The sequence below is a fragment of the Malurus melanocephalus genome, unplaced genomic scaffold, assembly GCF_030028575.1.
Source record: "Malurus melanocephalus ecotype Western Australia unplaced genomic scaffold, MMel_1.1 scaffold_171, whole genome shotgun sequence".
NCBI lineage: Eukaryota > Metazoa > Chordata > Aves > Passeriformes > Maluridae > Malurus > Malurus melanocephalus.
The window spans coordinates 782,078-809,963 of record NW_026623403.1 but is presented as its reverse complement, the minus strand read 5'-3'; the positions used below and the strand labels follow the sequence as shown (position 1 = coordinate 809,963).

General features: G+C 38.7%; 1 protein-coding gene across 1 annotated transcript; it reads right to left on the bottom strand.

Moving 5' to 3' along the window:
• Positions 1 to 447: 447 nt before the first annotated feature.
• On the bottom strand, positions 448 to 27,135 carry DPYS (dihydropyrimidinase). Its single transcript, XM_057372447.1, has 9 exons — positions 26,733 to 27,135; positions 24,142 to 24,300; positions 21,909 to 22,088; positions 20,890 to 21,079; positions 14,651 to 14,807; positions 13,539 to 13,680; positions 11,560 to 11,702; positions 2,066 to 2,273; positions 448 to 553 (listed from the first exon to the last, which is right to left on the bottom strand). Exons 1-9 carry the CDS (start codon positions 27,000 to 27,002, stop codon positions 479 to 481), a joined length of 1,524 nt encoding a protein of 507 aa, XP_057228430.1. The 5' UTR covers positions 27,003 to 27,135; the 3' UTR covers positions 448 to 478.
• Positions 27,136 to 27,886: the final 751 nt, after the last annotated feature.

Here is a 27,886-nt window from a genome sequence, read left to right as displayed (position 1 = left end):
TCCAAATAGCACATTTGTTGGGGGGTTATTGTCTGTAACACAAGGACACTAACAAATTTATTTTTTCACACCAAGCTGTTTTTGTTTGTGATTTGTTTTTGGTTTGTTTTTTTTTTTTCTGTAAATTTGCAAAGCAAACACTCCTGTTGCTAACTGAGCTCAGGTTTTGTATGGGTCTTTCTCCCCATGTCTCAGTCTAGCAGTTAAACTCCATCTGTTTCTTTCAACTGAAATTTTTAAAGGAGCTTCCAATGAAAAAGAGCTTCTCCGTACCTGGGCTGCTACACTTTTCATCAAATTTACAGATACCAAGACAACTCAGCTTCTGAGAGGGCTTATTTCAGACAAGCCTGTCACCAGATGGACAGCCTGCTACACTCCTGCTTTCTAGAAGTTTCAGGGAAGCATTAAGTAAACGAGTTTTCACTAACCAAAACCAACAGTTACCTGCAACAGCCAAAACTGGTGAATGAGCCTGTTATTTTTCAGTGATGGATGTCCCTGAGACCACGCCTGTATATGGTGCCCTCTTGACAGGAACAGGTTGACATACCTGCAATAAAATATTTGAAATCTTTCACTATTTTATCTTATCTTGCAGTTGCTAATTTGTCAAAATTGAAATAGAAGCCCTATGATAGCCCATCTTTCTATGTAATGCATCCCAATACTTTAACTTCTCTCTGGAAAAGATCCCTTGCACTGGGATTAAACTGTTCAGTTCTCAGCTTTCATCAGGAGCTGGGTAGCTAAATCTGTTCAACATTGTAACAACACAATTCTAAACCAATTTTTTAAATAAACAACTTAATATGAACCACCTCATTTTATGGATTCTTCTATTTGGCAGAGTATTTATGTTTTCCAGTGGTGTTTTCAATACATCGGTAAGAGAGGTTAAATAAATATCAGTGAAACAAAGCAAATTCTGCCTTGTGTGGATATCTGTCACCCACTATTTCAGTTGCTGGCTATAGGAGGCTGAGCTGGTTAAAAATTCACTTCTGAGGACATGCTGCAATTGATGTTTTTGTAAAGGGAAAAATCTCTCTAGCTTTGATGGGAAATGGAAACAACTGCATCCATGGAAGTCTTTCAGAATTGTGTAATTATCCAATTTCTTATAAATTTCAGTTCAGTTTTAGTTTTGATACTGTATTATGTGTATGAACTTGCAGGCAGCTCACTACCTCCTGTGARATTGAGGTCTTTGGAGGAGAGAATCATTCAGACACTTTTACATGCCCTTCTCAGGCCATCAAGACAACAGCAGAAAAAAATACACAAATTATCTTCGGAGCATTTCACTGGGCCATATTTCACATGGATGCTACTCTGATTCAACTTTTAGATCCTGMAGTGGTTCTCACTAATTCAGGTGGTGATTTTAAAATGTACTTTGTGTGCTTTTGAAAATCCCATTCACAGTACACTAAGMATGCAAAAGCATCATGAATGCTTGTACAGTAAATAGGCACTGAAAATTCGATCTTTATGTATTTGAAATATTTCTCTTTAAATAATAGAAAAGAACAAAAGCTTGAACAGAGCTATCTTCYTTGGCCCAGGAGAGTCCTTTCCACATGTTCAGCTTTTAACAAATTCTTGCTGGAACACAGCAAAATGTTCAGCACCCTACAGGGTTAGCCCAAAATATCTGATCCATGAAAGACTTGGAAAATTCTTTATTTCTTCCTTGGTGTAAGATTTCTTTCTGCATATGAYGTTAGGCTCTGTGATTTTCATAAAATCAGTGATGAATGCAGCAGTTAAATTACTCAGAAGCAAAACTTTGTCCCCTTTTATTGCAAGTAGGGCACATTTATTTTTAAAAKTACTGAGGCTTAGTTCCCAAGTTGTACAGACTACTGTAAGARCAGGAACTAGCCTCTGATATTTTTCTGTAAGATAAAGAGCAATAAAAATTGAGTCCTTCCTTTCCTCCCACCTTGGCTTATTTTGATTAGTAAGGAAAATTACTACTGAATCCCCAAACTTCTCTTCCCAAGAGCTAGTTATCCTCATGTTGTACAAGGCATTACAGAGATTTATTAGTTTAATTAACCTGTTCCCGCTGCCTGACTCGTTTGTAGACATATGGRGAGAATGGTGGACGGGAGACATATTTGCCTTCTCCTGCTGTGACATTGAAAACTCCGCCTTCATAAACCACTTTGCCTCTTGAAACTGTCGCAATTGGAACTCCATGGCAGGCCATTCCTTCAAATATATTGAAGTTATTTGCCTGGTGATGTGTCTTTGCAGATATTGTCCTGTGTTTACAAAACAACACACAAAATTGCTATGATCCTTTCATTTTACTTCATTACAAAATGTTGAGAAATTGATATAGGAAGAAAATTTAGCAACATTATTTAACTACAACACAGTAYGGTACATCATAGAGCAGCTGTCTAAAAATAGGATAGCTCAATAACATTTCATTGAACAGTAATTGCATTTCAAAAGAATGAAGAGGGAGTCAAAAGGACAGAACTCAGCAGCCTTGAAATGCAAAATTTTCCACTACAAAAGAGATTAGTAGAAAAAAATCAGGCTGTAATATTTTCTTTGGATAACATGATTTCATTTTGCCCTGTCAAGCAAATATCTATGCACAATTCGATCAGAAAAAGCTCTGACCTTTTAGCTGGAATGRCTTGCAATTTCAAGTTTGAAAAGCATGGCTTCAATGTTTCAAAGATTGAGTCTCACAAATAACACAAAGACCATTTCATTGGAAAGTCAGTAGAGGGCAATGATTTTTGATAATGCTTAGTGTGAGTTGGATTGATGACTGACAGCCCAGATATCTCAATGCTGCTAAATAATAATGGCAACATCACATTTATACATAACTTTCCTCCAAGGGTATTAAGTAAATTATAATTTCAGACTTCAAGAGTACTCATTTGAATGATGGTATTATTACTTTTGTATATATAGACCTCGTTCTATATGATTTCCATTATTCTAGCCAATTTCTCCCCCTAACTGGCTGCTTTAAAGGCAGAGCCAATGCTAGAGCTGACTTGACTATCTGGAAGTGCAGGCTGCRCACACTTCCTTTATTGTCTATTTTCCCTACTGAGAGACTTACTACATACTGTAACTACAGACGGTCAAAAGATTTTGAATTTCAATTAATTATTTTATTAACTYCCAGCATCAAATATACACATTTATATATGTATGTATTTATTATTTAAAGAATTGATATTTTTATTGTCATTCATAGTTTCTGAAAAGAAGGAAACTTCATACTTTTGGCCACCAGTTAGGTTTTTTCCAGTATGGGTGCTCATGTAATCAAAAATCTATCATGCATATATTAGAACGCAGATATATGCATTCCTATGATTTCAGAGACTACATCTTTTTGCMAAGGAGTTATCAGAATTATTCTGTCAGAGTTATCTTGTAATAGATTAAAGTATTTATCTATTTGGAGAAGAATTTTGTAAAACTTTGGTCAACATCCTTATCGAAATGAGAAAACCACAAAAAATCTGTATCTTACTTGAAGTACAGCCATTTTCAAAAATAATCATATTGAGTATCTGAAATGATTACTTATACAGAGAAAAAAGAATTCATGGAAGGATACTCAGTTTTCAGCATTCTGTTGAACTGAGAGAAATTGGTTCTGCTARGGGCTACATTGAAATCTTGGTGGTAACTGACATTTCAAAGGCTGTATATATGCAAATACCGTCTACGACCAATCTGCTCATAAGAATAAAAACTTTACCTTATTCAGCACACCTTGGACAGAGAACTTATGCCTGCCTGTTCACCAATATCAGCATCCCCKAGTAGATTCACATTGGGAAAAGTCAAACCTCTCTTGTTTTCATTGGCCCTATTGAATACTGTCAAGYAAATTTATCCATGGATGTTATAACAGCCCTATAAGGAATTTGTGAAGATATTYCTTTAGCTTATTCCATTACCCTTATGGGTCCAATTGCTAGAGAAYAACTGTAATATAATTATCTTTAGCATTCTCTGAGTATATATYCTATCTGTTTGCACAATAGTACTGGGACATGAAAAGAATAATGGAGAAGGTAATTTGAGGAAACACACAGTAAAATAAGCAAATCCTTCATCAACATATGAGCTRTTTAAATGTGCTAGAGCAGGATCACTAGAGGTAACCATGCCTCAGAGGTAAGTACGTCCTTCATTTAAAGATACAAAAGGAATGGAAGTTGGCACGTTTTAAACTAATATCCATTTGTACAGCTAAACCTTRCAATATGACAAAACACATTTCCAGAGCTTGTCTCAACAATAAACCACTATAGAATTCATTTATAACTCTTCTGTTGAAACAAGCTGTAGATCATGCTGCCCTTTCTTGAAGGTGAGGTGGATTTTCCCTTAGGGAGATCACCAAAATTTGCCCGTGATTTAACCCTTTGACATTATCAATGTCAGGGAAAGTTTCAGGGAGCAAACAAGCAAGCAAATAAAACAGAACTAGATGGTATCTTTGGGTCTGAAGCTCACAGCTCAGCAACCTTACAGAACAGACTGTTTACAGCTGTATCACTAATTTCAGTAGCAGGCAGCTTAGCAAAATTCTGATRTTTGCTCTCAGGTAATAACAGAAAGAGTTGTAATCTACTAATAATCCAAGAAACCAAGACTGCCACCATAGTAGAGTAGAATTTAACAGCTGTCTCCAGGGACGCCTAATTCAAAGGATCAGTCAGCATAAGAATAGATTCTGAGTCCGGGTTTCAAAAATTTGTATTGTATTTTTAAAATAAAATTTGTAACATTCTCTAATTCTGGTTATAAATTACAGTKGCTCTTGTTTCAGACAACCCTTTCTCAAGTGGAGACTGAGATCAGAACAATTACTTCAACATTTAAAAGAACATTCTCCTCTACAAAGACGACAATGTAAAGCCACCAGGTCCTGGATTGTTCCTACTCACATCAGCGTTTCCACACAGTTCCTTCAGCTGTTTTTGAKACACCTGGCTTGCAAAGGGATTGGAAGCTGTTAATGTAAACACTGACATTCCTCTAGTACCAAAGAGGAAGAATTGCTTCTGAAATTAAYTTTTTTCAACACCATGCTTCTGTCCAACTAATTTAGAGTCAAATAATAACTTAGTCTAAGTACAGTTGACTAATTTTCTATAATTGTGTGAAGATTSACTAATTAGTGGTACCATATTTATTCACACTCTGTATGCCAGGACTTTACAGTCACTCCTAGAGGACTGTAACTAAATAAGCTACAAACKGCAACTTGAAATTCAGAAAAGAGCAGCAGATTAGACTAATGCAGCAACATGTAGGGGAAATTCAAGACTATACAGTAGTCAGCTCAAAAGGTATGACCTAAAGCTTTGTTAAGTAGTTAGAGGTACCAATTTTCATCTCAAGAAACTTGTCTATGCCTCAGTCAGAGACAGAAACAGTAAATAGTGAGTAACAGTCAGTCAAGCAGGGGACATGGATGAGGAGAAAATATTAGAAATAAGAGTGATCTTCTACCTTCTGTAATGCATAGGACATGAGGCAACATCAGCTCTAGAACCAAAACTTTGACTACCAYGAGGATTATCCCTTTAATTTTCAAYRTCAGGTAAGCAAGCAAATGAAGAATTTAATTACGTTCAGTGGAAATGGATACATACCTCACCCAGATTTCTTAAAAAATTTCAKTTACAGGAATAGGAAGRAATACTGYAGACYACAGCCCTTAGGCTCAACATCTCRGTAARGGGAGGACAYGTATTTTACAATCAATTAAATAATYAATTTAAAACATAGTAACAAAGTCTGTCATTGAAAAGAACTTCTTTGTTGACAGCTGACAAAGCAAAACAATTTATGTAGGGGTGAATATTTGAGCTGTAAGTGACTTCTCTCAATGCTTTCAGTGGATGGAAGCATTCATCTTGGAGMTTTTCAGAGCTGGGGACAGGTAAGAAATATCACTTTGCTAAGGTCAGTATCAGCCTTAGTGAGCTGCCTCTTTTCATCACTTGCAGATGMCTTTGAACTCTACATATTGTTAATCTGTTTTTCTAAAATGTACAAAAAATATTTCACCTTTCTATGCTGAGTCACCACYCATTTACAACGATAATTAGGAGTTTTATTAAAAAGAAAAGATCAGGAAAAAAAAAAGAGAGGAAAAATAAGGAAGTCTTAAAATCTGTGTATTAAAAGTCTAGCTATGAGACTATAATGTGGATTTAAAACCTCATGGCCTACTTTATATAAAGGAATTGCAATAACTGCAGATGCAAATATWTGCAGGCAACTATTTGTAAAGTTGTGTTCCTAGCCTCTTAAAAAACATCTTCAATAAATATAGCTTTTGAGTAGCTGTGCGAATTGAGAAGATTTGTAGATAAAACTACCAGATGCAAGAAGAGGCAGGAAATTAATGTTTGGGAGCTTCAGATCAAAGTGACTTATCTGAAGGAATGGGATTTTTATTTCATGCAATCATATGTCCTAAAATTATTTTAAGCAGGGGGAGAGGTAGAGAATGACAATAAAATAATTGTTTTATTATGGTAAGTAGCTCATTTGTCAACAATACTATTCAGTGTGGTCCTACCAATTGCTCCAAGCTGATGCAGGATGGAAGTGAATATTTGTGAAAAACTGTGGGAAGGAGAGAAACAGTAATGAGAAATCAGCTTGCAGAAAAGCAGACAACAAGAGAAAAACACAAGTTAGTCTATTCAATGACTAGAGAAGATTTTGAAGTGTTTGCAAGGGAAAAAAAGTCAAAATTATGTGAGCAGAAAATAAAGGAAGATTTCTCTTTTTTGGGTAACATTTCTGAGATTCACTTTTCTAAAGAGACCAAGTGACATTTTGGAGACAGCAAGTTACTAGGGAAACRTACATCATGGACTCTCAGAGAGGCTCATCTTGTTACAGTTCATGGAACCAGAGTGTCACTGAGGCTGGAAAACATCTCTGGAGATCATTGATTCCAAGCCCTCTGTTCTGATCAGGGTCAGCCAAAGTAGGTTTCTCAGGGCCATGTTAAATTGGGTTTTAAGAACTTCCAAAGAGGGAGATCCACAATCTCTACRGGCTACCTGTGCCAGTGTTTGATCACCATCACAGAAAAAATATTATTTCTTATGTTGAAATGGAATTTCTTTAATTTGAATTTGTGATTACTGTTTGTTTCTCTCCATTTTCTTAATTTGAGAAAGAGATCTTTGGCAGGATTCTAGTGAATTAGTGTACATTCTTGCATGTACATGCTTTCCCTTGTGCAAGAAGGGCATGGGGTTATTGAAAATTGCAKAACATTTCTGTCCTATGCATAGATATTTGTATGCCACATTATTTCATTTTGTCTCATTGTGACTAGATGCAGTTATCCATATACTCAGGATTCAAAATTATGCTCATTCATCAAAAGAGTGGGACAGTTGCAGCATTATTTATCCTAATCTTCTGCTAACATCTTGGTCTCTTCCTCTCTCATGTTACTAAAAATTACAGGCAGTTACTTGGCAGAGGGCTTAAACATTGTAACGTCCCCACTTAAACATCTCAGGCTGAAGATTTGATTACAAATAAAATGGGTTCAGGCTGCAGATTTTGGTCCTAACAAATGCAAAAGATTTAGCCATGAACATATCTATATGCAAGCAAAGACATTGAGGARCCTTATGCCAACAGACTGGTGAACYCAGACTTCTTGCTGATTCACATTCCATCACTGTTTCCCTTAAAATGCAAAAATACTAGAAACAAACTAGAAAACACATCTTCCTGCGTCATGTCAGGCAGGTTATTTACAGAGTAACCTGCCCTTTTCCTCCCTCCCATCCTCACCTCAGGATTCCCCCATTCCCTGCTGGCACCCGAGGGGTTCCCTGCAGCAGCCTGGCACTGGGGCTGGCACTGGGGCTGGCACTGGGGCTGCCAGAGAGCACCACTCCAGCACAGTCTCAAGAGGAGGGTGCCACCTGCACAGCCAGCTCTGCCTTTGCAATCACAAATATCAACTTTTCAGCTGTATTTAATGGAGGAAAAAACCCTGGGGGCTGAGGCTTCCCAGTTAGGATGTTGTTATAATGAAGTGGCTGGACTTAAAAAGTTAAACTCTATTCCAGACAGGTTTTTATTCTTATGGGTGTTTGATCTTGCCTTTGGGAACTATCCAGAGTTTGCTTGCAAAGCTCCAACAGGCTACAGTGAATTAATTGAGCCCTAATACGTGCTGGGAGATGGATGTCCCTTTATGAGATCTTTAGGACCTTCTCCCCTACTTTACAAGGGATGCTCAGCTCTTTTCACTGCCTGAATTGGSTACTGCAGTATTTAGACTCCTTGCTGAGCATTTCTGTAACAAACCCTAGAGATTTTATRCTCTTGCTTGCTTTCAAATAGCTAAAGGCATCAGCTATAGAGGACACTGAGTTGCTGACAGGTGAAATTCCCTCGCCCTTACTCTGCTCTCTCCTCCTAAAAAAGTCTTTACAGTTGCTTTTGCTTCACAGACACGCGGCTTTTATATTATTTGTGAGCAGCTGAAAGAAGTCAGAGAACAGTCTTGATCAAAGCACAGATTAAAATAMGATGGTACAGTGAGTACACATTTGCTGCCTACATGCCTTTTCCCAAGGAGTTTTCACAGAACAATCCCATTTGCACAGACTGTACTTGGGATGATGAGGGTGTTGAGGTCTGCAATATATTTGGTACCACATGGTTTGCAATAAACCAACAGAGCCCTTTGGTCTTTAATGAATGGAATAAGTATAAGAAAGCTAACAAAAAGACCTACTTTGGGAGGACTCACAACCCATTTTCTGTAATGCAGTTTCTAACCAATTTATACATCTATTGTTTCTTCCTAATAATGCTTGCTGTCATGCAGACCTGCTAAAACTAGGATTCAGATGCTTTTAAATATAGTAGCAAATGTGGAAATACTTGATATAGTGTTTTCTTTAGAAATTACCAGAGAATGCTACAGAAATAGGCCAGTCAATGAAGCTGACCCCTAAAAGGAAAGCCTCAGCTCCAGCAGCAGAGTGCTCAAAGCAGAAACTCAAATTGCAACTGCTRCCAGTTTGCAGAGTTGTCACGTTGAATTCACTAGGGTTTTACAAYCCAGAAAGAGAAAATCCTCATTGCTCAGATAGCACCCAACATGTTGTTATTGTGCAATGATGTGGGTGGGGAAATGCAGCTGATTTTGTAGGGATACAAGTTTTTGTACTGAAGAGCTGCATTACCTTTCTGAATGCCTCTAGAATCTTCTGTTTAGACTTCCTCTGACAGATTGTGATAATATCAGATCCTCACAGCAATACTTCAGCAACTGTCTAACTCTTCAAGCTGGTGTCAGTCAGTATTTCAAGACTGCAGCAAAACAACCTCAAACCAGAACTGGAAAATTGCATTTTCCTCTTACAAGGCTGAGAGTTGCAGACAAGAAAAAAAGTCATGCACAAAAGAGGAAGAACTCAGCAAGAAAGAGGAACAAACCTATTGTGAAATTGAAGATCACTCCCCAGAATCAACAAAGCACAGGAGGCAGCGCGTTGTGTAACATCTTAAAAGGCTGAAATGCATTAGCYAGATCCCTTCTCTTCTGCTGGGCTGTTTATGCCCTCTTCAGGATTTGTAGTGAAATTAAGAGAAAAGTTCCAGTGAGATTTATTTATACTTACCCATGTAGTTCACACAAATTTACTTGCAAAAAGACTGTCCACAGCAAAGCCAAACAATGGGAACAGTAGAAGGAAGAAAAATATTGGTTGAACTTAAAATAAGCTGGCTCAGTTAGAAAATACCGTTCAAATGTTTAAAAAAACAAAGAAAAATGGCACCCTCACAGCTTCAGTGGGGGAAAAGGCAATTAGAGCACTCAGGAGAGACTGAAGGGAAGCAGAAAGAATATTTGGGAGGCAAAAAAGATAAATAATTACAGGAGCTGACAAAGCACCTTGAGAACATTGTCAGAACTCTGCTACCTTCTAGATTCATTTGTCCCCAGGCAGAGCAGAAGAGAGCTCAGAAAACAACCCTTCAGSCTTTTTTTTTTTTTTTTTAATCAGAGTCCATAGCTTCACTGTCCTGAAATAGCTCAGTGCTGGTATCTCAAAATATGCTTGCTCAACATGCCAGAAGGCATAATGCACATGAAAATCTCCCTCACCCAGCACTGGGCAGGCCTCTATATTTATTTGGGTTGTTGACACTCCACATCTCTTCTTTTGCTGGTGCTGCCAGGTTCTTTTGTAAGACTTCTGAATAGCAGCCTCCATATCCTCAAATATTGTAGCTTAAAACACAGAAGACTTTTGTTCACACTTTCACATGTCTTTGATACTCATTAAGATAATAAAAATAAGTGATAATTATGCTAGCAAAAATTAAAAMCCCAAAAGATTGGTCAAAAGACCTTTGTTTGTGCAAGGTAAATCTAGGATTAAGGTTTTGGGTTTTTTAGCTATTTGGCCACCAAAATAAGAAATGCTGAGTTACATTTCAGAACTTTCCTCAACCATGAGCAGAGCCTTCAATGTACTTCTTTTCAAAAATCAAAGGCTGAAAGCACAGTTGTACAGTCACACTGCTCACTAGAGCTGAGCCCATGAAAAAAAGCCCATCCCAGAACACTTCCTGACCTGCTGCTGCTGCTGTGAGCAAGGAGGTCAGAGGTGTGACTCGGTTGTTAAAGTTSCTGCAGATTTAAGTTACCCTGCCCTGGCACAGTGGAGATGCACTCACAGACCCCGTGGGCATCTCAGCTGAGAGAGAAGGTGATCTGACTGTGACAGGCAGCTGCCAGACCATTTCCAGGCAGTTTAAACAAGACCAGGATGGGCACAAGAGACAGAGCAAGATTCAATTTCAGTTTAATTCCTATGGAGTTGGCTGATGATGTGAATATACCTGAAGACAGGAGTCAGCAGTAATGCACAGTTGTCTGTGCAGTTGAGGCTCCTAGAAAGATACTTCATAGCCTTTCTRCCCAAAATGTACCATGGCATCAAGTCATGCAGGGTGAGACATCAGGACACCTTTTGTGCCTCTGTTGGAGGGACAAGCTCTATTTTAACAGAATTACTGTGAACACAATCAGAAAACTTAAATAAAAGCACCTTTGAGCACGTTTTTAGTGGCTGGTAGTTCAAAACACAAGTTTGTAATAGGTCATGCTGCAGCAGGCTCTTGTCCCTGCCCTTTGCAAGGGGAGGAATTCAAATATTCTCCAACACTAAACTGAGTTTCTCTAAAATCCCCAAGGGGTTCTCTTTACTCTTAGGATACCAAGCYCTGGTTGCATAATGTACAGACTTYTTTATTTTTGCACTTGGTCAGCAATCAGAATTTATTAATCCACCTAGAAATTAAAGATCTCTCTTTACATGCACTATTGTGGGGGACAAAACCCTGTCATTAATTCACACAAGGTATTATTTAAAATCACCACAACCTCACCCAAAGCCTTATTGCTTCCAAAAGTCTTTGTGATGGGTTTTTTTTCCCCCTGCAGGAAGGCTGGATTAGGGGGAATAAATAACTTTCCATACATACCTTGTAGCTTCAGGATCCCAAATTAYGATGTCAGCATCAGAGCCCACAGCAATTCTCCCCTTCTTTGGGTAAAGRTTAAAGATTTTTGCTGCATTTGTGCTGGTAACAGCTACAAATCTGTTTTCATCCATYTTTCCACTGTACTGMAAAAGAGTGCACAAAAGAAAACTCYTTACTTTTTTWAACAASGGATGTAAAAAATACTCTTCTTGTTAGAAAAGCTAGGAGGAGAGGCATCACATCAATTTTTTTAAAGGTCATATTGAAGAGTTTAGAAATAAAAATAACTATTTGTCTCAGATGCCCATAATGCAATGTACTTTCACAAAATACAATAACTTTATCTTCCTTTATCCCACAGCAAAGAGAAAAAAAAGTCAACTTTAAACCAAACACTGTGGKCCCAATCATGAAATTGAATGTTTGRGCTGGCTTTAAATCTGTAGTCCTGCTCAGCAATTTCCTTTGGAAACATAACATCTCACAAGTGTCTAGGTTTTGGAAAATAGTGAGACAGCATAAAGGACAGTCTAGAAGAYGATAATGGCAAGGCAAGGCACAATGTATAGGAAAACTGATTTGGAAATTTCTTTAACAATAACACAGAGTATAGTAGTGCTCAGTAAATGCTGAAATCAAGTAGTATAAAAACCAGATTTGCTGATGTGACACTTCAGCAAAATAGCAAATAGTAATGGATAAAAATGTGTTTTGGAACTGTTCACTGCTATGTAACTAATTTAATCCTGTTGTTTGTTTGGAAAGCCAGCTACAYTGACAGTAATATTGTGCACAGACTGGTCAGTCCAGAAATCAGAATGTCATAAATGCATGTTTATGGTGGCTTGTGAGCAGTCATCTGAGAAGAAAAGTGCAATGAAAATGGTGAACATTGCTCTTCTAAGTAATGGTGTGTGGGAAGGAAGGGAAAACTCAGAAAAACTCACACAGCTGTGTAATATTTTACAAGTGAAAAAGGGAGGATATTACCAACTGAAGAACTTTCAACAGGATATACTGTTCAAATCAGCGCTGATAAACATTCATGTCTCAGTCTCATATGAACCACAAAGCAAAGTTCAGTGTTCATAAATAAAATCTCATTAGAGCTGTGCCRCAGGTAAGTATAGGCACAAGTGTGTGTGTTTTGTACATAGCAATTGGAGCTGAATCCCAAATAAAGATAAACAAGAGACATCATCAACCACATTCTTACCAAGTGTGAGAGGTTGGTTATTATACCATATATACCATAATATATGACAAATTAAGGTGCTTCACAGTGCATTGTCAACGTGACTTCACTACTGCAAGAGAACTTAAATTGAAATAGAGCTTCCAAAATGTGACAGTTTTGCATCAGCCAGAGCAATCCAGTATGCAGCAGGTTGCTCCAGAGATTGCCTTACCTCCCACCTCCTGAGACATTATCTGAGAAGCACTGACCATTCWTTTGCTGGTACTGAGAATCTGAAGTCAGTGGGACTTGAAGGTGCTCATTTCATATCACATGGCTGAACCACAAATCAGAGGAGCATTTCTTAAAACATACATTAGAAGTTGAGAGCCACACCAGTATGGAAATTCCTCCAATGGGTAAGTTTGAGAAAGATCAAAGAGGAAAAAATACACAGCTGATAGAGTCAAAAATGTAGGCAGCTTTTTCCATTTATTTTGATTTCATGAATTGAAATGGAATTTTCAAGGAAATGTACTTGYAGTACCATTGAAACAATAGCAATCACTTACTGCTAAAAATTAGAAATGATTCTTTAGTGATCTATTTTAAGCACCAAGAATCTTCTTCTGTCTTCCAGGACCACAAGTGAGAGCTAGTAAGAACTGTTACGATTTTCAATCAAATGAGCTATCCTGTGCTAGACAAGCTTGATAAAACTGCAGAGTTAATACCTGCTGAGAGATCATGTTTTGTTGGAGAAACCAATTACCTCTATGTTTGGACATTTTGATGTACTTACAACTCCTTTTTCCCATATGACTGACATCCGGTCTTCCACKCCATTCACTCCATTTGGGATTTTTGTGAAGTCATCTTTGCCCAGAGCTTTCTGGCATATGTCAAAGGTGCAATTGTCAGTCCCTGTCACAGATAGGTCACCACTGCGGRGAAACAAAGTTCATTATGAATCAGAGCATATACTGGATGGTACCACATAGGAAAACATGCTGTAAGGCTGGGTGGATTCAACCATTCATCCTCCAAGGAAAAAGCTGATATGCCCTGCCAGCCTGCATTCAGTCCCATCCTCCAAGACTGGCTCCACAGTAACAGCCAGCTCACCTATGAAGTAATTTCCTCTTAGAAGAAAACAACCCCCAACACCAACACTTTTACTCTGGGTATGTCAAAGATATCCCACAAATGGAAAACTGTCCCATTTTGCCCAGAGCAAACAGCTTAGTTTCATCCTCACTTTGGGCAATTTTAGTCTGTGTCACTCCATATGACCTGAAATTACTACAGATCTGCACAACAGTCAGCCAATGTTCAGGCATCCTTTACTGGCTCTTTAAACAAATTCAACCCTTTTGTGGAGTTGACCTTTATTGGTAATGCAATACCAGCAAACCGTACATCTTGTTAACTGCAGATATCTGAAAGAGACTTCTTTTTCTACTTCCTTCTGAAGCAGATGTTATGAAGTAGATAACTTATATGTACCTTCCGAAATTAGCAAGATTAGTTTTGATGCAACATTCAAATTCCAAGTGTAAAAGGTAGCTGACAACAAACACCAGAAAATCTAGCTGTGACCTCACATTTTCCACATTTCTCACTGACTTACAACCTTACGGTCTTCCTGGTCATGTTGTAATTTTTGCTGTGGTATGAGCAAGATTTATTGAATAAAATCAAATGTGGACAGTAGGCTGTAACAGTTCAGAGAAAAAAAAAAACATGAAAACAGACATGTTTTTAATCTGTGATTTCACCTTCCATTTCTCCTTTTTGACAATGTAACATGTTGTACTTAGAAAATCTCCAGAGCATTAACCTGCTATTATGTACTCCTGATAAAACTTGCTGTGCATTTGGGTATCAGCTGTCACTGTTTGTTCATCTGCTTACTTGGCCAGYAAGTCCATGAGGAAACCAGGAGTGGATGGATCTGGTCTCAGTGGGGGTCCCATCACATATCCTGCAGCGTGAGCCCAGTCTTTATTCCAGTAGTTGGTGCCATCAGTGCCAAGACTTGCAGCAATAGGCTCCCCATAAACCACCTTTCCTGAAAAATGTAAAGCAAACATATCATCATCAGACAACATAAAAATGCATTACCTTGTATATTCTCTGTTGAGGATCTTTTTGGTGGCAATTAATTTAAATTTGAATGAGTGTTTAAAATTAAGCRCCAGCATATGGAAGGACATAATAAACTAAGCTGTAACACAGCATCTTTGTTCTGAATATTCTGCTAGTGATTTCCCAATATATTTCYTGTTAAAGAACATTGCTTGGGCAAGTTTTTTAATTAAATTGTTGACAGATATACTATAATGGATTTTACACATTGTTTACTTGGAATGTGATTGAGATTTCAAWAGGAACACAGTCCTCAGTTGCATTAATTATGTTTAAGATTCATATACTCGGTAACACCTGTTCAGTGCTCTAAAATTACTGACTACATAACTGTGTAAGTTAATATATACAGCACACAGACTTTGCAAGGTGGTAGTTTCAATTGTCAGGCTGTAATTGTGCCAGGAAGAACAATATGGCAGGACACATAAACTAGGAAGTATAGAAACATTTTCTAACTCAACAACTATAAATATTTTCATGTTAAAAGTTATATCCCAAATTTTAATCTTTCATCCTTTGCTGCACAAAGTATYGTAGTTTMCTCAGAAGAGGACACCAACCCAGAMYAGCTGTTAGTCTTTGGACAGAGCTAACGTATTTTAGCCTCTTTTTCCTCCTGGGAAATGTGTTTGAAGTTCATCAGAAGAAGATGTTTCACTCCCTGAGCTGGTGGTCCAGACACTTTGCAGTTCTGTTGCTGGCGGGTGGTAATGCCTCCAGCTGCAATGGTCACTAAAAACCRGAATGAGCTGTGACCTCCCACACCCACTCAGAGGCAGCTTGGTGCTGGTTAAAAGCAGCCTCTGCTGGGTCCCAGCAAGAGCCTTCTCCCTCCCCTGAYCCCTACAGACGGTGGATATTTTGCTATGGATGCCAGATTTCACTCCAGGCACAGCTTTTATTAGAACAAGCACTGCATTGCCCCAGCAAGGCCACAGCTGGTGATTGCTCAGTGACACAATACGGTGACCTTCCTCTGTCTTTCTCTGGGTAAGTCACACATTCACGGTTCTGCTGGAAAACAACAMAGCAAAGCTTTGCAGATTTCTCTCTCTGCATTAAACTGCTACTTSTGTGAACTCCTGGACTGTAACTCCTGCACTGGCATAGGCAGCTGCTGAGGAGCTCAACTACTTAAGAAATAAGTTTCCCATTGCACAAGTGCCATTCCTGAAATCTTTGGTGCAAGTCTTGCAAAAAGGCCTCATATAATTTTGTTTCTGGTGCCAAGGTCTGCTCTGGTGTTACYCTCTGGTGAGGGTAGGCTGCCACCAATCTAGATTTTACAGGGAATTTCTGGTGTATATATAACCAATCTGACATATTCACCTATTAGTCTTTTGTCTTATTATTAGTAATCAAAGCCAGCAGAAAGCAGAGGGAAGTTTGGTTTGTGTCTCTCCTACTGCATMTAAACAAGTTAAAGAAGCCTTCATCCAAAGTAAGCCTGAGCTGTGAATGGTTAGGACATAGCTACAAATTATTAAAATTGCAGGGAAAGGGTAAATTTTTAGCTTAACAACTTAGAGAATAACAAGATAATAATTTTCTCATCTCAGTTTCACAATGCAAAAATGAAGTTTCCAAGCTCCGAGTCAGATATGCTGAACACGTTCTAACTCATGTACCATAGCTGATGACAATATTTCTGCAGTCAGAATTTGAGTTGACCAGCTCCCTTTGYTCCCATGAGTGGGGAGGAGTAGAAGCGATTCCCTCAAATGATTTTGARTCTGAACACTGCAGTTTCAACAGACTGCCTCTGGACAGTTCTGCTGAATGTGCAATTTCTTTTTGTATTTCATTTGGGCCATGACTAGCCAGACTGAAGGATACAATAATATCAACATTCTGCTTTAATCCAAATAAAAAGGAAATTCTGCACTGAAGCTCTTTTAGCTCAACTGGCAGCAAGCAAATTTTGCATTAGGGTTCTTYTAGCTTGATTGGCTTCTCCCTATAGGCATAAAAGTAAAGTAAAGCATCAGGTCTTTCAAATTGTTATGTTTTCCAGCATTCAATAAAAGAAAGGGACCAGCAAGTGTTCTGCAGTTAGGTCTTTCTGACATCTCTGAGCAGCTGGGAAATAGCTGTCTATTTGGTGACTTTTTTATCAGATGCCCAAACTGGCTACCAAGAGCTCTTTATAATACATTACTAAAAAGAAGAACATTCAATCGCAATTGTTTTTTACCACCTACCAGAACTCATAAAGAGTTACAATATTGACAAACACCAACAAACATTTACAGGCTTGAAAAAMCAGTCCATATGTGCTTAATCTAGGAGAAGTTTTAGAAGCACTTGAGGTCATATGGGGCAAAGATACTCACAAGCTGCGCTCTGAAAGGAGCAGAACTGCAAGGCAGGATTTATTGAATCAGGGATAGCATTGCATCCATTAGGCCATGTACAGTGTGGGCCTGAGCTGTTCTGCATGAGACAGCTAAAAAGCTGATATTTTTAGTTGCACTCCTGTGCTCAGAATCAGCTTGAGAATTTGTACACCCGAGCAATGGCCATGCCATTCCTCTCACTGAGAGGACACATAACCTGTGACTGATGGTAGGAACCAACTTTGTAAGTCTAAGTAAGCTTCTTAGAATCTGGCCAGGTACATATTTTTGTATGCACTTTTTTAAAAAAGGAGAAACTTCAAAAATTTACTTTTTCACTAAGATTTTGCTCTCCAGGTCTCCACTAGAATGTCCCATTTTCTTGGCTCTAGCAGCACAGTAAATGTGTGCTGAGGAAAAGGACATGATCTTTAATCATCACGCTGGATGATCTTAAAKGTCCCTTCCAACCCAAACCATTCTATGATTCTATGGTATCCAGAYTTTAGCACACTTAGATTGAAAGYATTTTTAGGGGAAACAGTATAAATYATCTACCCCTAAATCACATTYTACTAACCTTGCTCTCTCCACAGGCATTKCTAGTGGCAGGCATAGGTGACAGAGCCACATTAATTTTCCCCAGGAAGTTCACATCAGGTAATCCTAATTAAGGATMATAATTAGCAGAAGGAGCTCTACAGCCTCTTATTCTCATTGKAGGGAAGATTTTACACAACAGCAGGAAGAGAATCCCTTTTGCCTTCCCACTTTAGGGAATGAGACTGTCATGCAYGCAAATGTATCAGACTGCCCTTCTCTACCTATTCTATCAAGAYTCAAGGTCATTTTTTGCACAGGGATGAAGAAACAGTGCCCTGAGACAAGCAAGAACAGCTCTTGCAGAGAGGTTCTGTCTTTGACCCTCTCAGTGAAGAACTGATGAACCATTGCTTTTGGCAAACAGGCTGAGAGGGCTCCTCAAAAAGAACAGCATGGGAGTGTGAGTTAGCCTGTTTCTCTCTGCAATAGTCACAATGTGAAGTTTTGAATTCCCTGTTGAATATTCAGCAGCTGTTACTCATGTGCATGAAAAATGTCCTTGTATAATCTGGAGGTTTCCTTCCTTGAGTGGTGCTGCTGGAGATCAAAGCAGACAGAGATGGTGAATGGTGGCATGGAAGAGAGGAGGAAAGACTTTCACTCCTCTGATTCTCCTAAAGTTTGCTTAATCTASAATAAGAGCTGCTATTCCTTTACAGTGTGTGTGACTGATTTTAGCCTTTAAGRTCTGAGCCATAGCTCACTGAAGACAACAGAATTATGCCAACTGTCTTGAGTAGGCTCTATCAGGCCTTCAGTCTCTAATATTAGTCCTCACCTTATACAGCTAAATGAGGGACAAGGAAGAACTGGTCTCTGACTTACATTTTAGATTAGGGATCACTATCTCATAGAATTTGTGAAGCAATGCTTCAATTCTGGTATCACACTGTCAACCAGAAAATAAATTTCACTCACTGGAGATCAATTTTTCCCCTTCTGAGGTCAGTGATGGAATTGGAAGGGATACCAATCTTCCTCTGACATAGGCAGTGATATGCACATATCCTTTGTATTTCATGCCAAGTGCTTGGAAAGGAACATGACAAATTTCACAATTGTGAATAGCAGGAAGCTAGCATCAAGACATGGAGAAATAATCTTGAAAAGATGAATAAACTGTATTAGGGTAAATATTTCAAATGTTTGAGAGGCTTCCAGTATTAAGAGTTTACACAACTTTCACATTAGAGTGGTTTTTAACCTGTCTTTGGATGTATTTCACCAGAAAATTTGAGTTTTATTTATGTCATTCATACAATTCTTGGAGATTTTTTTTTTGTCTGGAACTCCTCGCTTCCTGTTACCACTTTTTACTGGAAAATGGAAAATAACTTCTACTGAAACCAACAGTAATGAATTTCCAATTACCAAGATTTATACAGATCAACCTCATTAAAAACTATAATTCTTGTAACTACATTTGTGGTAATCTATTATTTTTTGAGATTTCTTAMTCAATCTTAGATTTCTATTTTCTAAACAGCACACTTCTATGCAGATAAATATGAATTATGGAGATACGTTATATATTGCTGTGCACAAAGGCAAGCATTGATGAATCTGACTGCATCAGTCAAGGAAGTTATAAAATACAATTTGCACCACAATATACATAAATTTTCCCATTTTTTTTGTTTGTACAGATTGGAAAAGCATATATCTATTCTGAGTAATCAAACTGGCACTTACAACACACACCTAATCCATGTTTTACAGTATTTACTGTCAGCATAAAATTCTTTACTTGAAGTAAAGTACAATACAGTATATTATAAAACATTGCCTCAGCTCTTTTATGTTCACGGCCAGTGCTTCATCTTTTATCTGGGTATTTCAACTGTTGTTACAGCTTCTTGTAGTTAATGTTCACACCACGCCTGTGAATGTACAAATAACCGTGCACTGATGGATATAATCCACATTCCTGGCAGCACTGGCATCTAGTGGAGGAATCCAATATAGCACAGTACAAAAAGATGTGCTGTTAAAATAGATTCTGGTGAATTCTTTTATAAATTTGAATTACTGCTGAATCTCAGTAGAAGTCATGGTCATACACATTGTGCATAAACATATTCATCTATATTACCACAATGACATCACACTGCTTTGATTTATCAAGATCTCATACTCTACATTTAAATATGAATAATCTGTGCCCCCTGTATAGGCATTATCTAAAGATGTAAAATAGGGAAACTGGGGTCTGTATGGAATGCATCTCAAGTCAGGTGAAAACAAGCTTTAAATGAAAAAGAAATTTAAAAAAAATTAAAAAATATGTAAAAAGATAATGAGAACAGATAGTTTTAGGTCATCCAAATCGTGGGCTCCAGTCCTGCTCCTTTCACATTGATAATGTTTCCTCACAGTTCTGTTGTTCCATGTGCTGCTCTGGATGAACTTCTACATGAAGAGATAAAACATCCTGAACACCTACAGTCTCCAGGCTGCTTCTAATCTGCCCAACAGGTGGTCAGGAAGGTCAGGCCCCCTTGGTTGACCAGAATTATCTGTGAACACTGCAATGCCAGCCTGAGCAACCCTGCACTGGTGGGAATCAAGGCTTTCAACACTGTCATCTTTACCACGACTTGTAAGTGCTTAGTGAATAGGAATCATGATCCCATCATGGCACTGTCTGTAAAAATATGGTGTGGTTTCCATTGTAGGATTTCTCATCAAGATGTCTCGTAAAGTCTTTCAGAGCAACTCAAGGGAGGGGGTACAGTAGAACATTTATTGTCTCAAACTGGTCACATCACTTTTAATGTGATAATGCTATCCTGGCTATCACTTTGGCCTTGGAGGTACAATGCAAAGAGAAAAAGTTTGCTCTGGGGAGAAGGGGAAGTCTCAATTCTTGTTGCTGTTCTTCCACACTGCTCCCCTTGGGCCCAACAATACACATAGACAGAGTTTAGACATCCCACTCCAAGAAATTCACCCGTGTTCTGAGGTTTATGACCCCACGACAAACAGGACACTGAYGCTGTATTTGGTTTTTCATGACCCTTCCCCCATGCCACAGTCCAAGCATAAAAGAATGAGGACTTTTACCTTCCCTTCGTGCATTACTGATCACCTTTGCTGAMGATTTGCTCATTACATGGACTACATAAAGGGGGCAGTTTACAGCATTTGCTATGGTGATCGCTCTTTGTGTGGCTTCAGCTTCCACTGCTTCAGGACGACACAGCTCATGACCCTCAGGGCCAGTTATTCCCATTGCCAGCATCTTCTTTGCACCCTGGAGACCCCACAACAACATGTCAGAGTCAGGTAATGTGCGCCCATGCTGTCATTAGCATACTGTCAGTCAAAYGGATTCTTAACCAGCCACTGCAGCCAGTTCAAGAAAAAAATAASTAGGCAGCTGTGATTTCTTTTTTCYAAAATAAGTTACTGTAGTTTTATCCGAAATCAAATATATCCCTCAAAAAACTCAGGTCTCAGAATACCTAAGTAAATTCAGAGAACATACKCCACTGGTTTGCAGGATTAAATCACTGCTCTTGAAAACCCTACCCCTCTCTCAATATGTACTCTTAAATATCACGGCCAGTAACTGCAATGACACTAACTAACCCTCACTAGGAAAGGGGRAAAAAAAAAAAGAAAAATCCTTACYAAGCACAAAGATGCATATCCAGAGCCTCTGAAAACTCCAAGGTTTTAAGAGGCAAAAGGTTTTGTCCCTTCTCTGTTTCTGATTTGCTGATTTGAGTTTATTCAGCAATGAATTAATTTCCATTTTGGGACCTGGGGCAGAGTCAAAGCTCTGTTGAGTGGAAYAGTTGAAGAAACTATTCTTTACAGCCACCCAAATGATAACTGGTGTGGAGTACAACCAGTGCAGTCACAGCCTCAGGGCCTCCACACAGCACTGAGGRGGCAGTGGCAAGGGTGAAGTGAGGCTAATTATACACAGAGGGATGCTGAGTYTTTTGTCTGCACTCAGTGAAGCTTTCTCCATTTCTGGATTTGCTCCTGTTACATGAGCTGACTGTGTTTGGAGAGACCTCGGGTCAGGACCACACATATTCCTGACTTTGATGGACAAAATGTCAAATGTGCACCTGTGCAATTAGTTCCCCATTCTCCGCATGGACTTGAGCAACTGCCCCAAGTTCCTTACAGCAGGAAAAGGCTTCATAGAGCTCCTCATCATTGACCATGTAGACATCTTTATAGGCCATAAACATCTTGAAAGAGTTGACACCTTTGTTTAGAACGAGACTTTCCATTTCCTTCTTCACCTGAAAAATACAGCAATCACATTTTACATTTTAATAATTTTGTGTAAAGGAATTTTAAGTATGAAGGGTAAGCCTTTATTCACCCATCAAATACAAGTTCAGTACMAATAGCCCAAGTTGCATATTTAAAAGCTGACTTAGACAGTTCTTGTATCAGATTGATTCTCAAAGTATATAAAAGAGAAGCACTGCAGTGCAAATATTGGAAGCRCAAGCTAATTGCAGATAGGGAATGCTTTTTACAAAAGTTAATGAGGCAGAATTTTATTTCAAATAAACCTCCTGATGTTGGAAACACCCTTTCTAATATTGCAGTCAATGTATCCAACTCACCCAACATGGACATTTGTGCAAAACTGATTTTTGAAACTGAATTGCAATAGGCTGCAGCTTCTGGCAAACAACACAGCGGCAGAAGAGATTTCATCTTTTAGAGCTTTGTCCTGACTCTAAACAACACACAGAGCCTTTTGAAACATTTTGTTGTCAAACAAAACAGCTCCAAAATGCTAAGTGGAACTCTGCTCTTTTTCATTTGTTTGTTTGTTCGTTTGTTTGGGGTTTTTTTGGTATTAACTGCTTGATAGGTTCCCTTCTTCTACCAGAGCCTATGAAGCCCAGCAAAACATTACGCCCCAGAGAAAAAAGACACCTATTTTATTCTGGAGGTTTCTTACACAACTATTTAGCTACAACCATACATTACACAACTTTGGCTCTCCCTTACCAGTAAAATGATGATGACAGTAATTGACTTGTGTCTGTAACACTATTTCAATTTCCATGGGATTAATTCCTTTCAAAAGATAAAATATTGTTTCTTCATTTTCTCTCTAATAATCTGGTTGGATCTGCCCAAGGAAGGTAAGATTTGTATAAAACTCATATGGAGACATGTAATTTATCCTCTACTTCACTATTAACTATGTCTAACACAAGGCATTGTAAAGAATGCAGGGTTTTAACCAATACTTTAAATCCTGAGGAGATGAGAGCTAATCAGACGGCCATGAAATATCGGTCCTCTTCACCCAGGCCTTTTACAGCCACAAAGTGCCCAACCTTTCTATTTCTTTCAATCTTGGCCTTTAAAAACAGTTAAATTCTTCATATAAACCAGAACATTTCACCGATTTACACCTCCTTGGTTTTATTTGGCTTGTCAGTACAATTCCACTGCTTTCTACTGAGGTTGTTTTGAATCCATGTTACTCAAATGTCATTGGAGAATTTATTTTGTTGCTTTGCCTTAAGTTAGAAGTGGTGGTCAGCCTATTCTAGTACCCTGTACAGAGAATACCAAAGATGTGTAGTTTTCAGACTGAAGGCTTTGGTGCTTATATTTTAGAATTTAAAAATTAGAAGAAGTACTCATGTATAAAAAAGGAATTTACTTAAGATATCTGTGTAGTGATGCATAGTTCTCCAGGAATCCAAAGTAATTTTGTAAAACATAGGTCACATTCAGACAGATATCAAGCACCTGAAAAATTAATTTATACAGTAAAGCTTTCAGGCTATCAGCAAACATTTACCAACAAAGATGATGCTCCCACATATAAATTCAAAAAAGGKTTTTTTTAGATCATTTCACATTCAATTTACTATTGGCTCCAGTCCTGCTTTACTTAAAGGGGGTATTACTGCAGTCACCCAGGAAAAGAAATCTTCCTTTACAAATGAAGTCAATATTTTTCATGTATACACTTATTAAAAAAAATCCAAAACTCATCAGGAGCATAAAATATCAAACGGTCAAGTAACAAAAGACAAAATYATTGTAAACACCTCTTTCCCCCTCTGGCCTGCCTGGTCTTGGTTTTGTACAACCATTACCTTTAATTTTGTGTAGTATTACCCAAAGATACAGGCTATCTGCAGACTTGCTTTGCTTTTTTTCAAATACAAGTATTTTCAGAAGGGTGTAGGCTATATCAAATATTGTTTTAAATCACTGAAACACCAACCAGCAAGCTCTATTTAGCATGACAAGACTAATTCAAAGSAGGTGTGGTATCAATATATGGAACTGAAAATCAGCTCATGTGTCTACCTTGTTGCTCCACCATGTAACTGCCACGTGCAATGAATAATCACAGCAGACTTTAGGGTCTGCCCAGCTTTTCCATCTATCAAAGGCTTCAGTAAGAGARCAACCTTTCTGAGGGATGGCAAAGTCAATGATCATAGTGGTTCCTCCTGCTATAGCAGCCTGAAAAGAAGAAAGTTAATATTTAGCAATCAGAAAAAATGCAAATTTCCCCCCACCCTACTTCTCCAACTCCATTACAACAATTGATTTGGATACACTGATAAGCCAAAAACCACTGAGGAATTTCCCTGAGTAAAGTCGAAGCTTGCAAAATTATTGTGGAGATTAATTTTATCTGCTTTGAGAAAAATGTTCTCCAAAAGGTATTCAGGAGAATCCAGGTGAAATTCTCAGGCTGAAGGAGAAGCTTTTGCACATGGACAAAAACTTATCAAAGATTTGGAGATGTGCCTRTGGCGTTCATGCATCAGTGACTTTCCTTAAGTGTGAGGAAATCACTGAGAAAGAAGAGCACTAGAACATAGKCAGCTTGAGAAATGTCTCCTCAGTATCTCTGTGGTAGAAAAAATACGCCAGTGTGACAGGCAAGTGTTAAGGGCCAAACACAAAACAACAAAAAAMCCCCCTACATTGAGTTTGAAAACACAATATAAAAATCCCCAAACTTTTTTCTAACATCAGAAGATTTTAAATGTATTTGAAAGCGTATTTTTATTKGTAATAGGGCATCATTTAGTAAAACTGTATAGAGGGTTTTGAATAGAATGATGGATTTACATCCTCCACATAAATATTGTCAAGTAAGTARATAAACTAAAACCTTACTTTATAGATGTATGATGACCAAAAATTGGTTTTTAACCAATAATTTTCACTTCACTTTGGACAATTGAACTATTAATCTTTTTTCCTTTGCAGAAAAATAAGTCACTCAGATGCCAGATCCTTCATTAAAAGAAATTGATCCCATACAGAAATTCCTTTGTTGAAATTATTGCTGTCTTCCAAATTACCAAAATWAATCCTTTCTATGCTCTGAATAACATCCCTTTGCAAAACAGGTACAACCAATTCAGATCAACATATACACACACAGTTCAAATTCCTGCTACATCACTCTTTTTCTAGAACAGTCAATCTCTTCCTTTCTTTGGTTCAGTTAGAACTCAGAAGCAAAATAGTAAATAAGCCAGTATATTTTGCAAAAAAGAAGTTTGGAGAGTGACATAAATATTTGTAAGTCTCTGATGAGTTGAGCAAAACATTTTCTCCAGGAAGAGTTGTTTGAACTGTCAAATATTTTTCAACAAGAYTGACTGAATTATTTGTTAAACAGGATTTAGAACTAAATAAAATTTATAGACTTCAAGAAAAAAAAAAAAGCCATACATTCCACAGTTCCACTGAAAGTCTCTTTTTATCCCTCACATCTTTTTTCCCCCCTCTATTTGTACAGAGAGGTGCCTTTGCTTATTCAATGGAATGGGTAAATCTTAGCTAATCATTGTAGCATATTTTGCAATAGTTGAAATACAACTCTGTCTCCCTGCATTTCTTGCCAAAATAATTTTTGGATGATGACCTTCAGTGAATGGTCTGAACATTTTCCAAACTTTGACCTGGGTTAAGAATATCCACAATACCTAACTTTTTGACATCTGAYCACTAAGCTGGATCTGGAATCTTCTCGTAGGCACCAAAGTGARCTATCTGGACATCCTGTTTGGTGTACGCAGCCTCTGCTTTGCAGCTTCTCTGTCCTACAAGAACCTCAGAGTTACTAAAGAAACCTYAAAAACTTATTTTCTGCTATGTAGTATACCCCAGTTCTGCTGTGAGAGGAACTGGGTACAACAGTCTCTGTGAAGGTGCTGGCTGRCAGACAAGTCAAGTAGGGCAATGTGATCACTTCTGTGAACAAAGGATTTCACTCTGCACAACAAAGCTCTTAGAAAAGTACCTTGAAAATTTGGGGTATGGAAACTGTACGGGAATGATGCATAAATGGGTAACATGATAATTGATACRTTATTCATATGCAAGGAATATAATGAGATCAGCTAAAAAGCTAAAAAAAAACCTACTCCAAGTGTGAAATATGGAGAAACTAGGTATTTTTAGAAAGTGTATTTGAAGTGGATTTTCATTGAGAGAGAGAGTAAGCACCACAGTGAATGGTGGAAGAAAAGCCTGCATTCCCTCATGGTAACAGAGGAGAAAGATCAGATTACCACAGAAATGCTCAAAAGGCAGTGGAAAATTAAACTGTTGCTTTAGTTAACCTTTGTTCAGAAAAGTATGAAGCTTGATGCTTATACCAGAGCAGGCTGTAGTTTGCGTGCTGACAGCCAGGGTAAATGTCTGCCCCGCTTGACCCCCAAGTCACAACAGTTTCTGAAGGAACCCAAAGAACATACTGGTTGAGAGAGGACCTCTGAGTATCCCAACTGCTTTATGACAATGTCACCRTCAAAGGGAACATTTGCTGCCCATGCTTGGTTCACACTCTTTATTTTAGAAGAAACACTGAATGACCAGCAGACATCCCTCTCTGAGAAAGCCTGGGCACRTACACAGACATGCACACCCACCTTGGTTCCAGTGTAGAAGTCATCTTTTGACCTGCTGCCCATGAAAGGGAACTCCATGTGTGTGTGAGTGTCGATGCCCCCAGGGATCACCAGCTTGTCGGTCGCGTCCAGAACAACGAGTCCAGTCGAGGGCTCTGGGTTCAGCTTTGGCCCTACCTGCTGCACCACTCCATCCTCCACGTACACATCAGCCACCACAGAGAGGTCATCATTCACAATTTTTCCCCCTTTGATTAGAAGCCTCTGCCGAGCCTGSTTTTGGGGTGGCATGCCAGCAGGTGAGAGTGAGGCCTCAGCTCAGAAAGTTGCTCTTGCCTGAAARTATTTCAGTGCCTCCTCCTCGCAGAGCAGCAGCTATCTCCCAATGGCCCTAAACACACAGCACAGCAGCTCTTTAAACACATTGGAGGAACTGCCCCCTCTGCCCCTGGCAGCTCCACCTCCCCCCTCCCGGGTGGCCCAGTGACAGGGACAGGAGCAGAGCGCTGGCCTCGGGCCCTTTCTGCTCTGGACTTTGCCTGGACAAAGYGAGCCGGGCTTTCAGGGGTCTGGGTGTTCTCATGGCACTGGCTCCAGCCTGTCCTGTGCACCTGCGTGTGGAAGGCAGATTCTGACAAGAAAAAAGCCACATTTTGCATCAGCCATAATGAGAGACGCCTGCTGACACGTAGRCCAGGTTAAYGAGGATGAGCAAAGGAAGAAAGAACGTTGTAACAAGATCAGGAGGAAGAAATCCAAGAGATAAGAACTCCAAGAAACTTTTTGCTCATTATCTGCTGCCAACTTGACGTATATACTGCTAGACAACCACAAAGTAGTTTTGCTGCATGAACAGTGCATGAACAGTGCATGAACAGAGCATGTAACCAAGCATGATATATATAGTCACGTGTATGGAAGAAATTTAGTTATAAAATTGTAAGAAATTGCAATAAAATGACTACTGCTTGATTTATATTGAATTGTGCATAGTTCATTTGTTCTCTCCTCCAAGATCTGAGGTCTGGCAGCTTGCTGAGCTGCTTTGAAAATCTGGCTATTTATCACCTTGTGTTGCCCAAAAGCAAACCGAGCTCTTTTCAGCCATATTTGAGGAAACCAAGGGTGACCTGAGCAYTCCAGGGAAGAAGCTCAAGAGCCCAAGGGTGACCTGG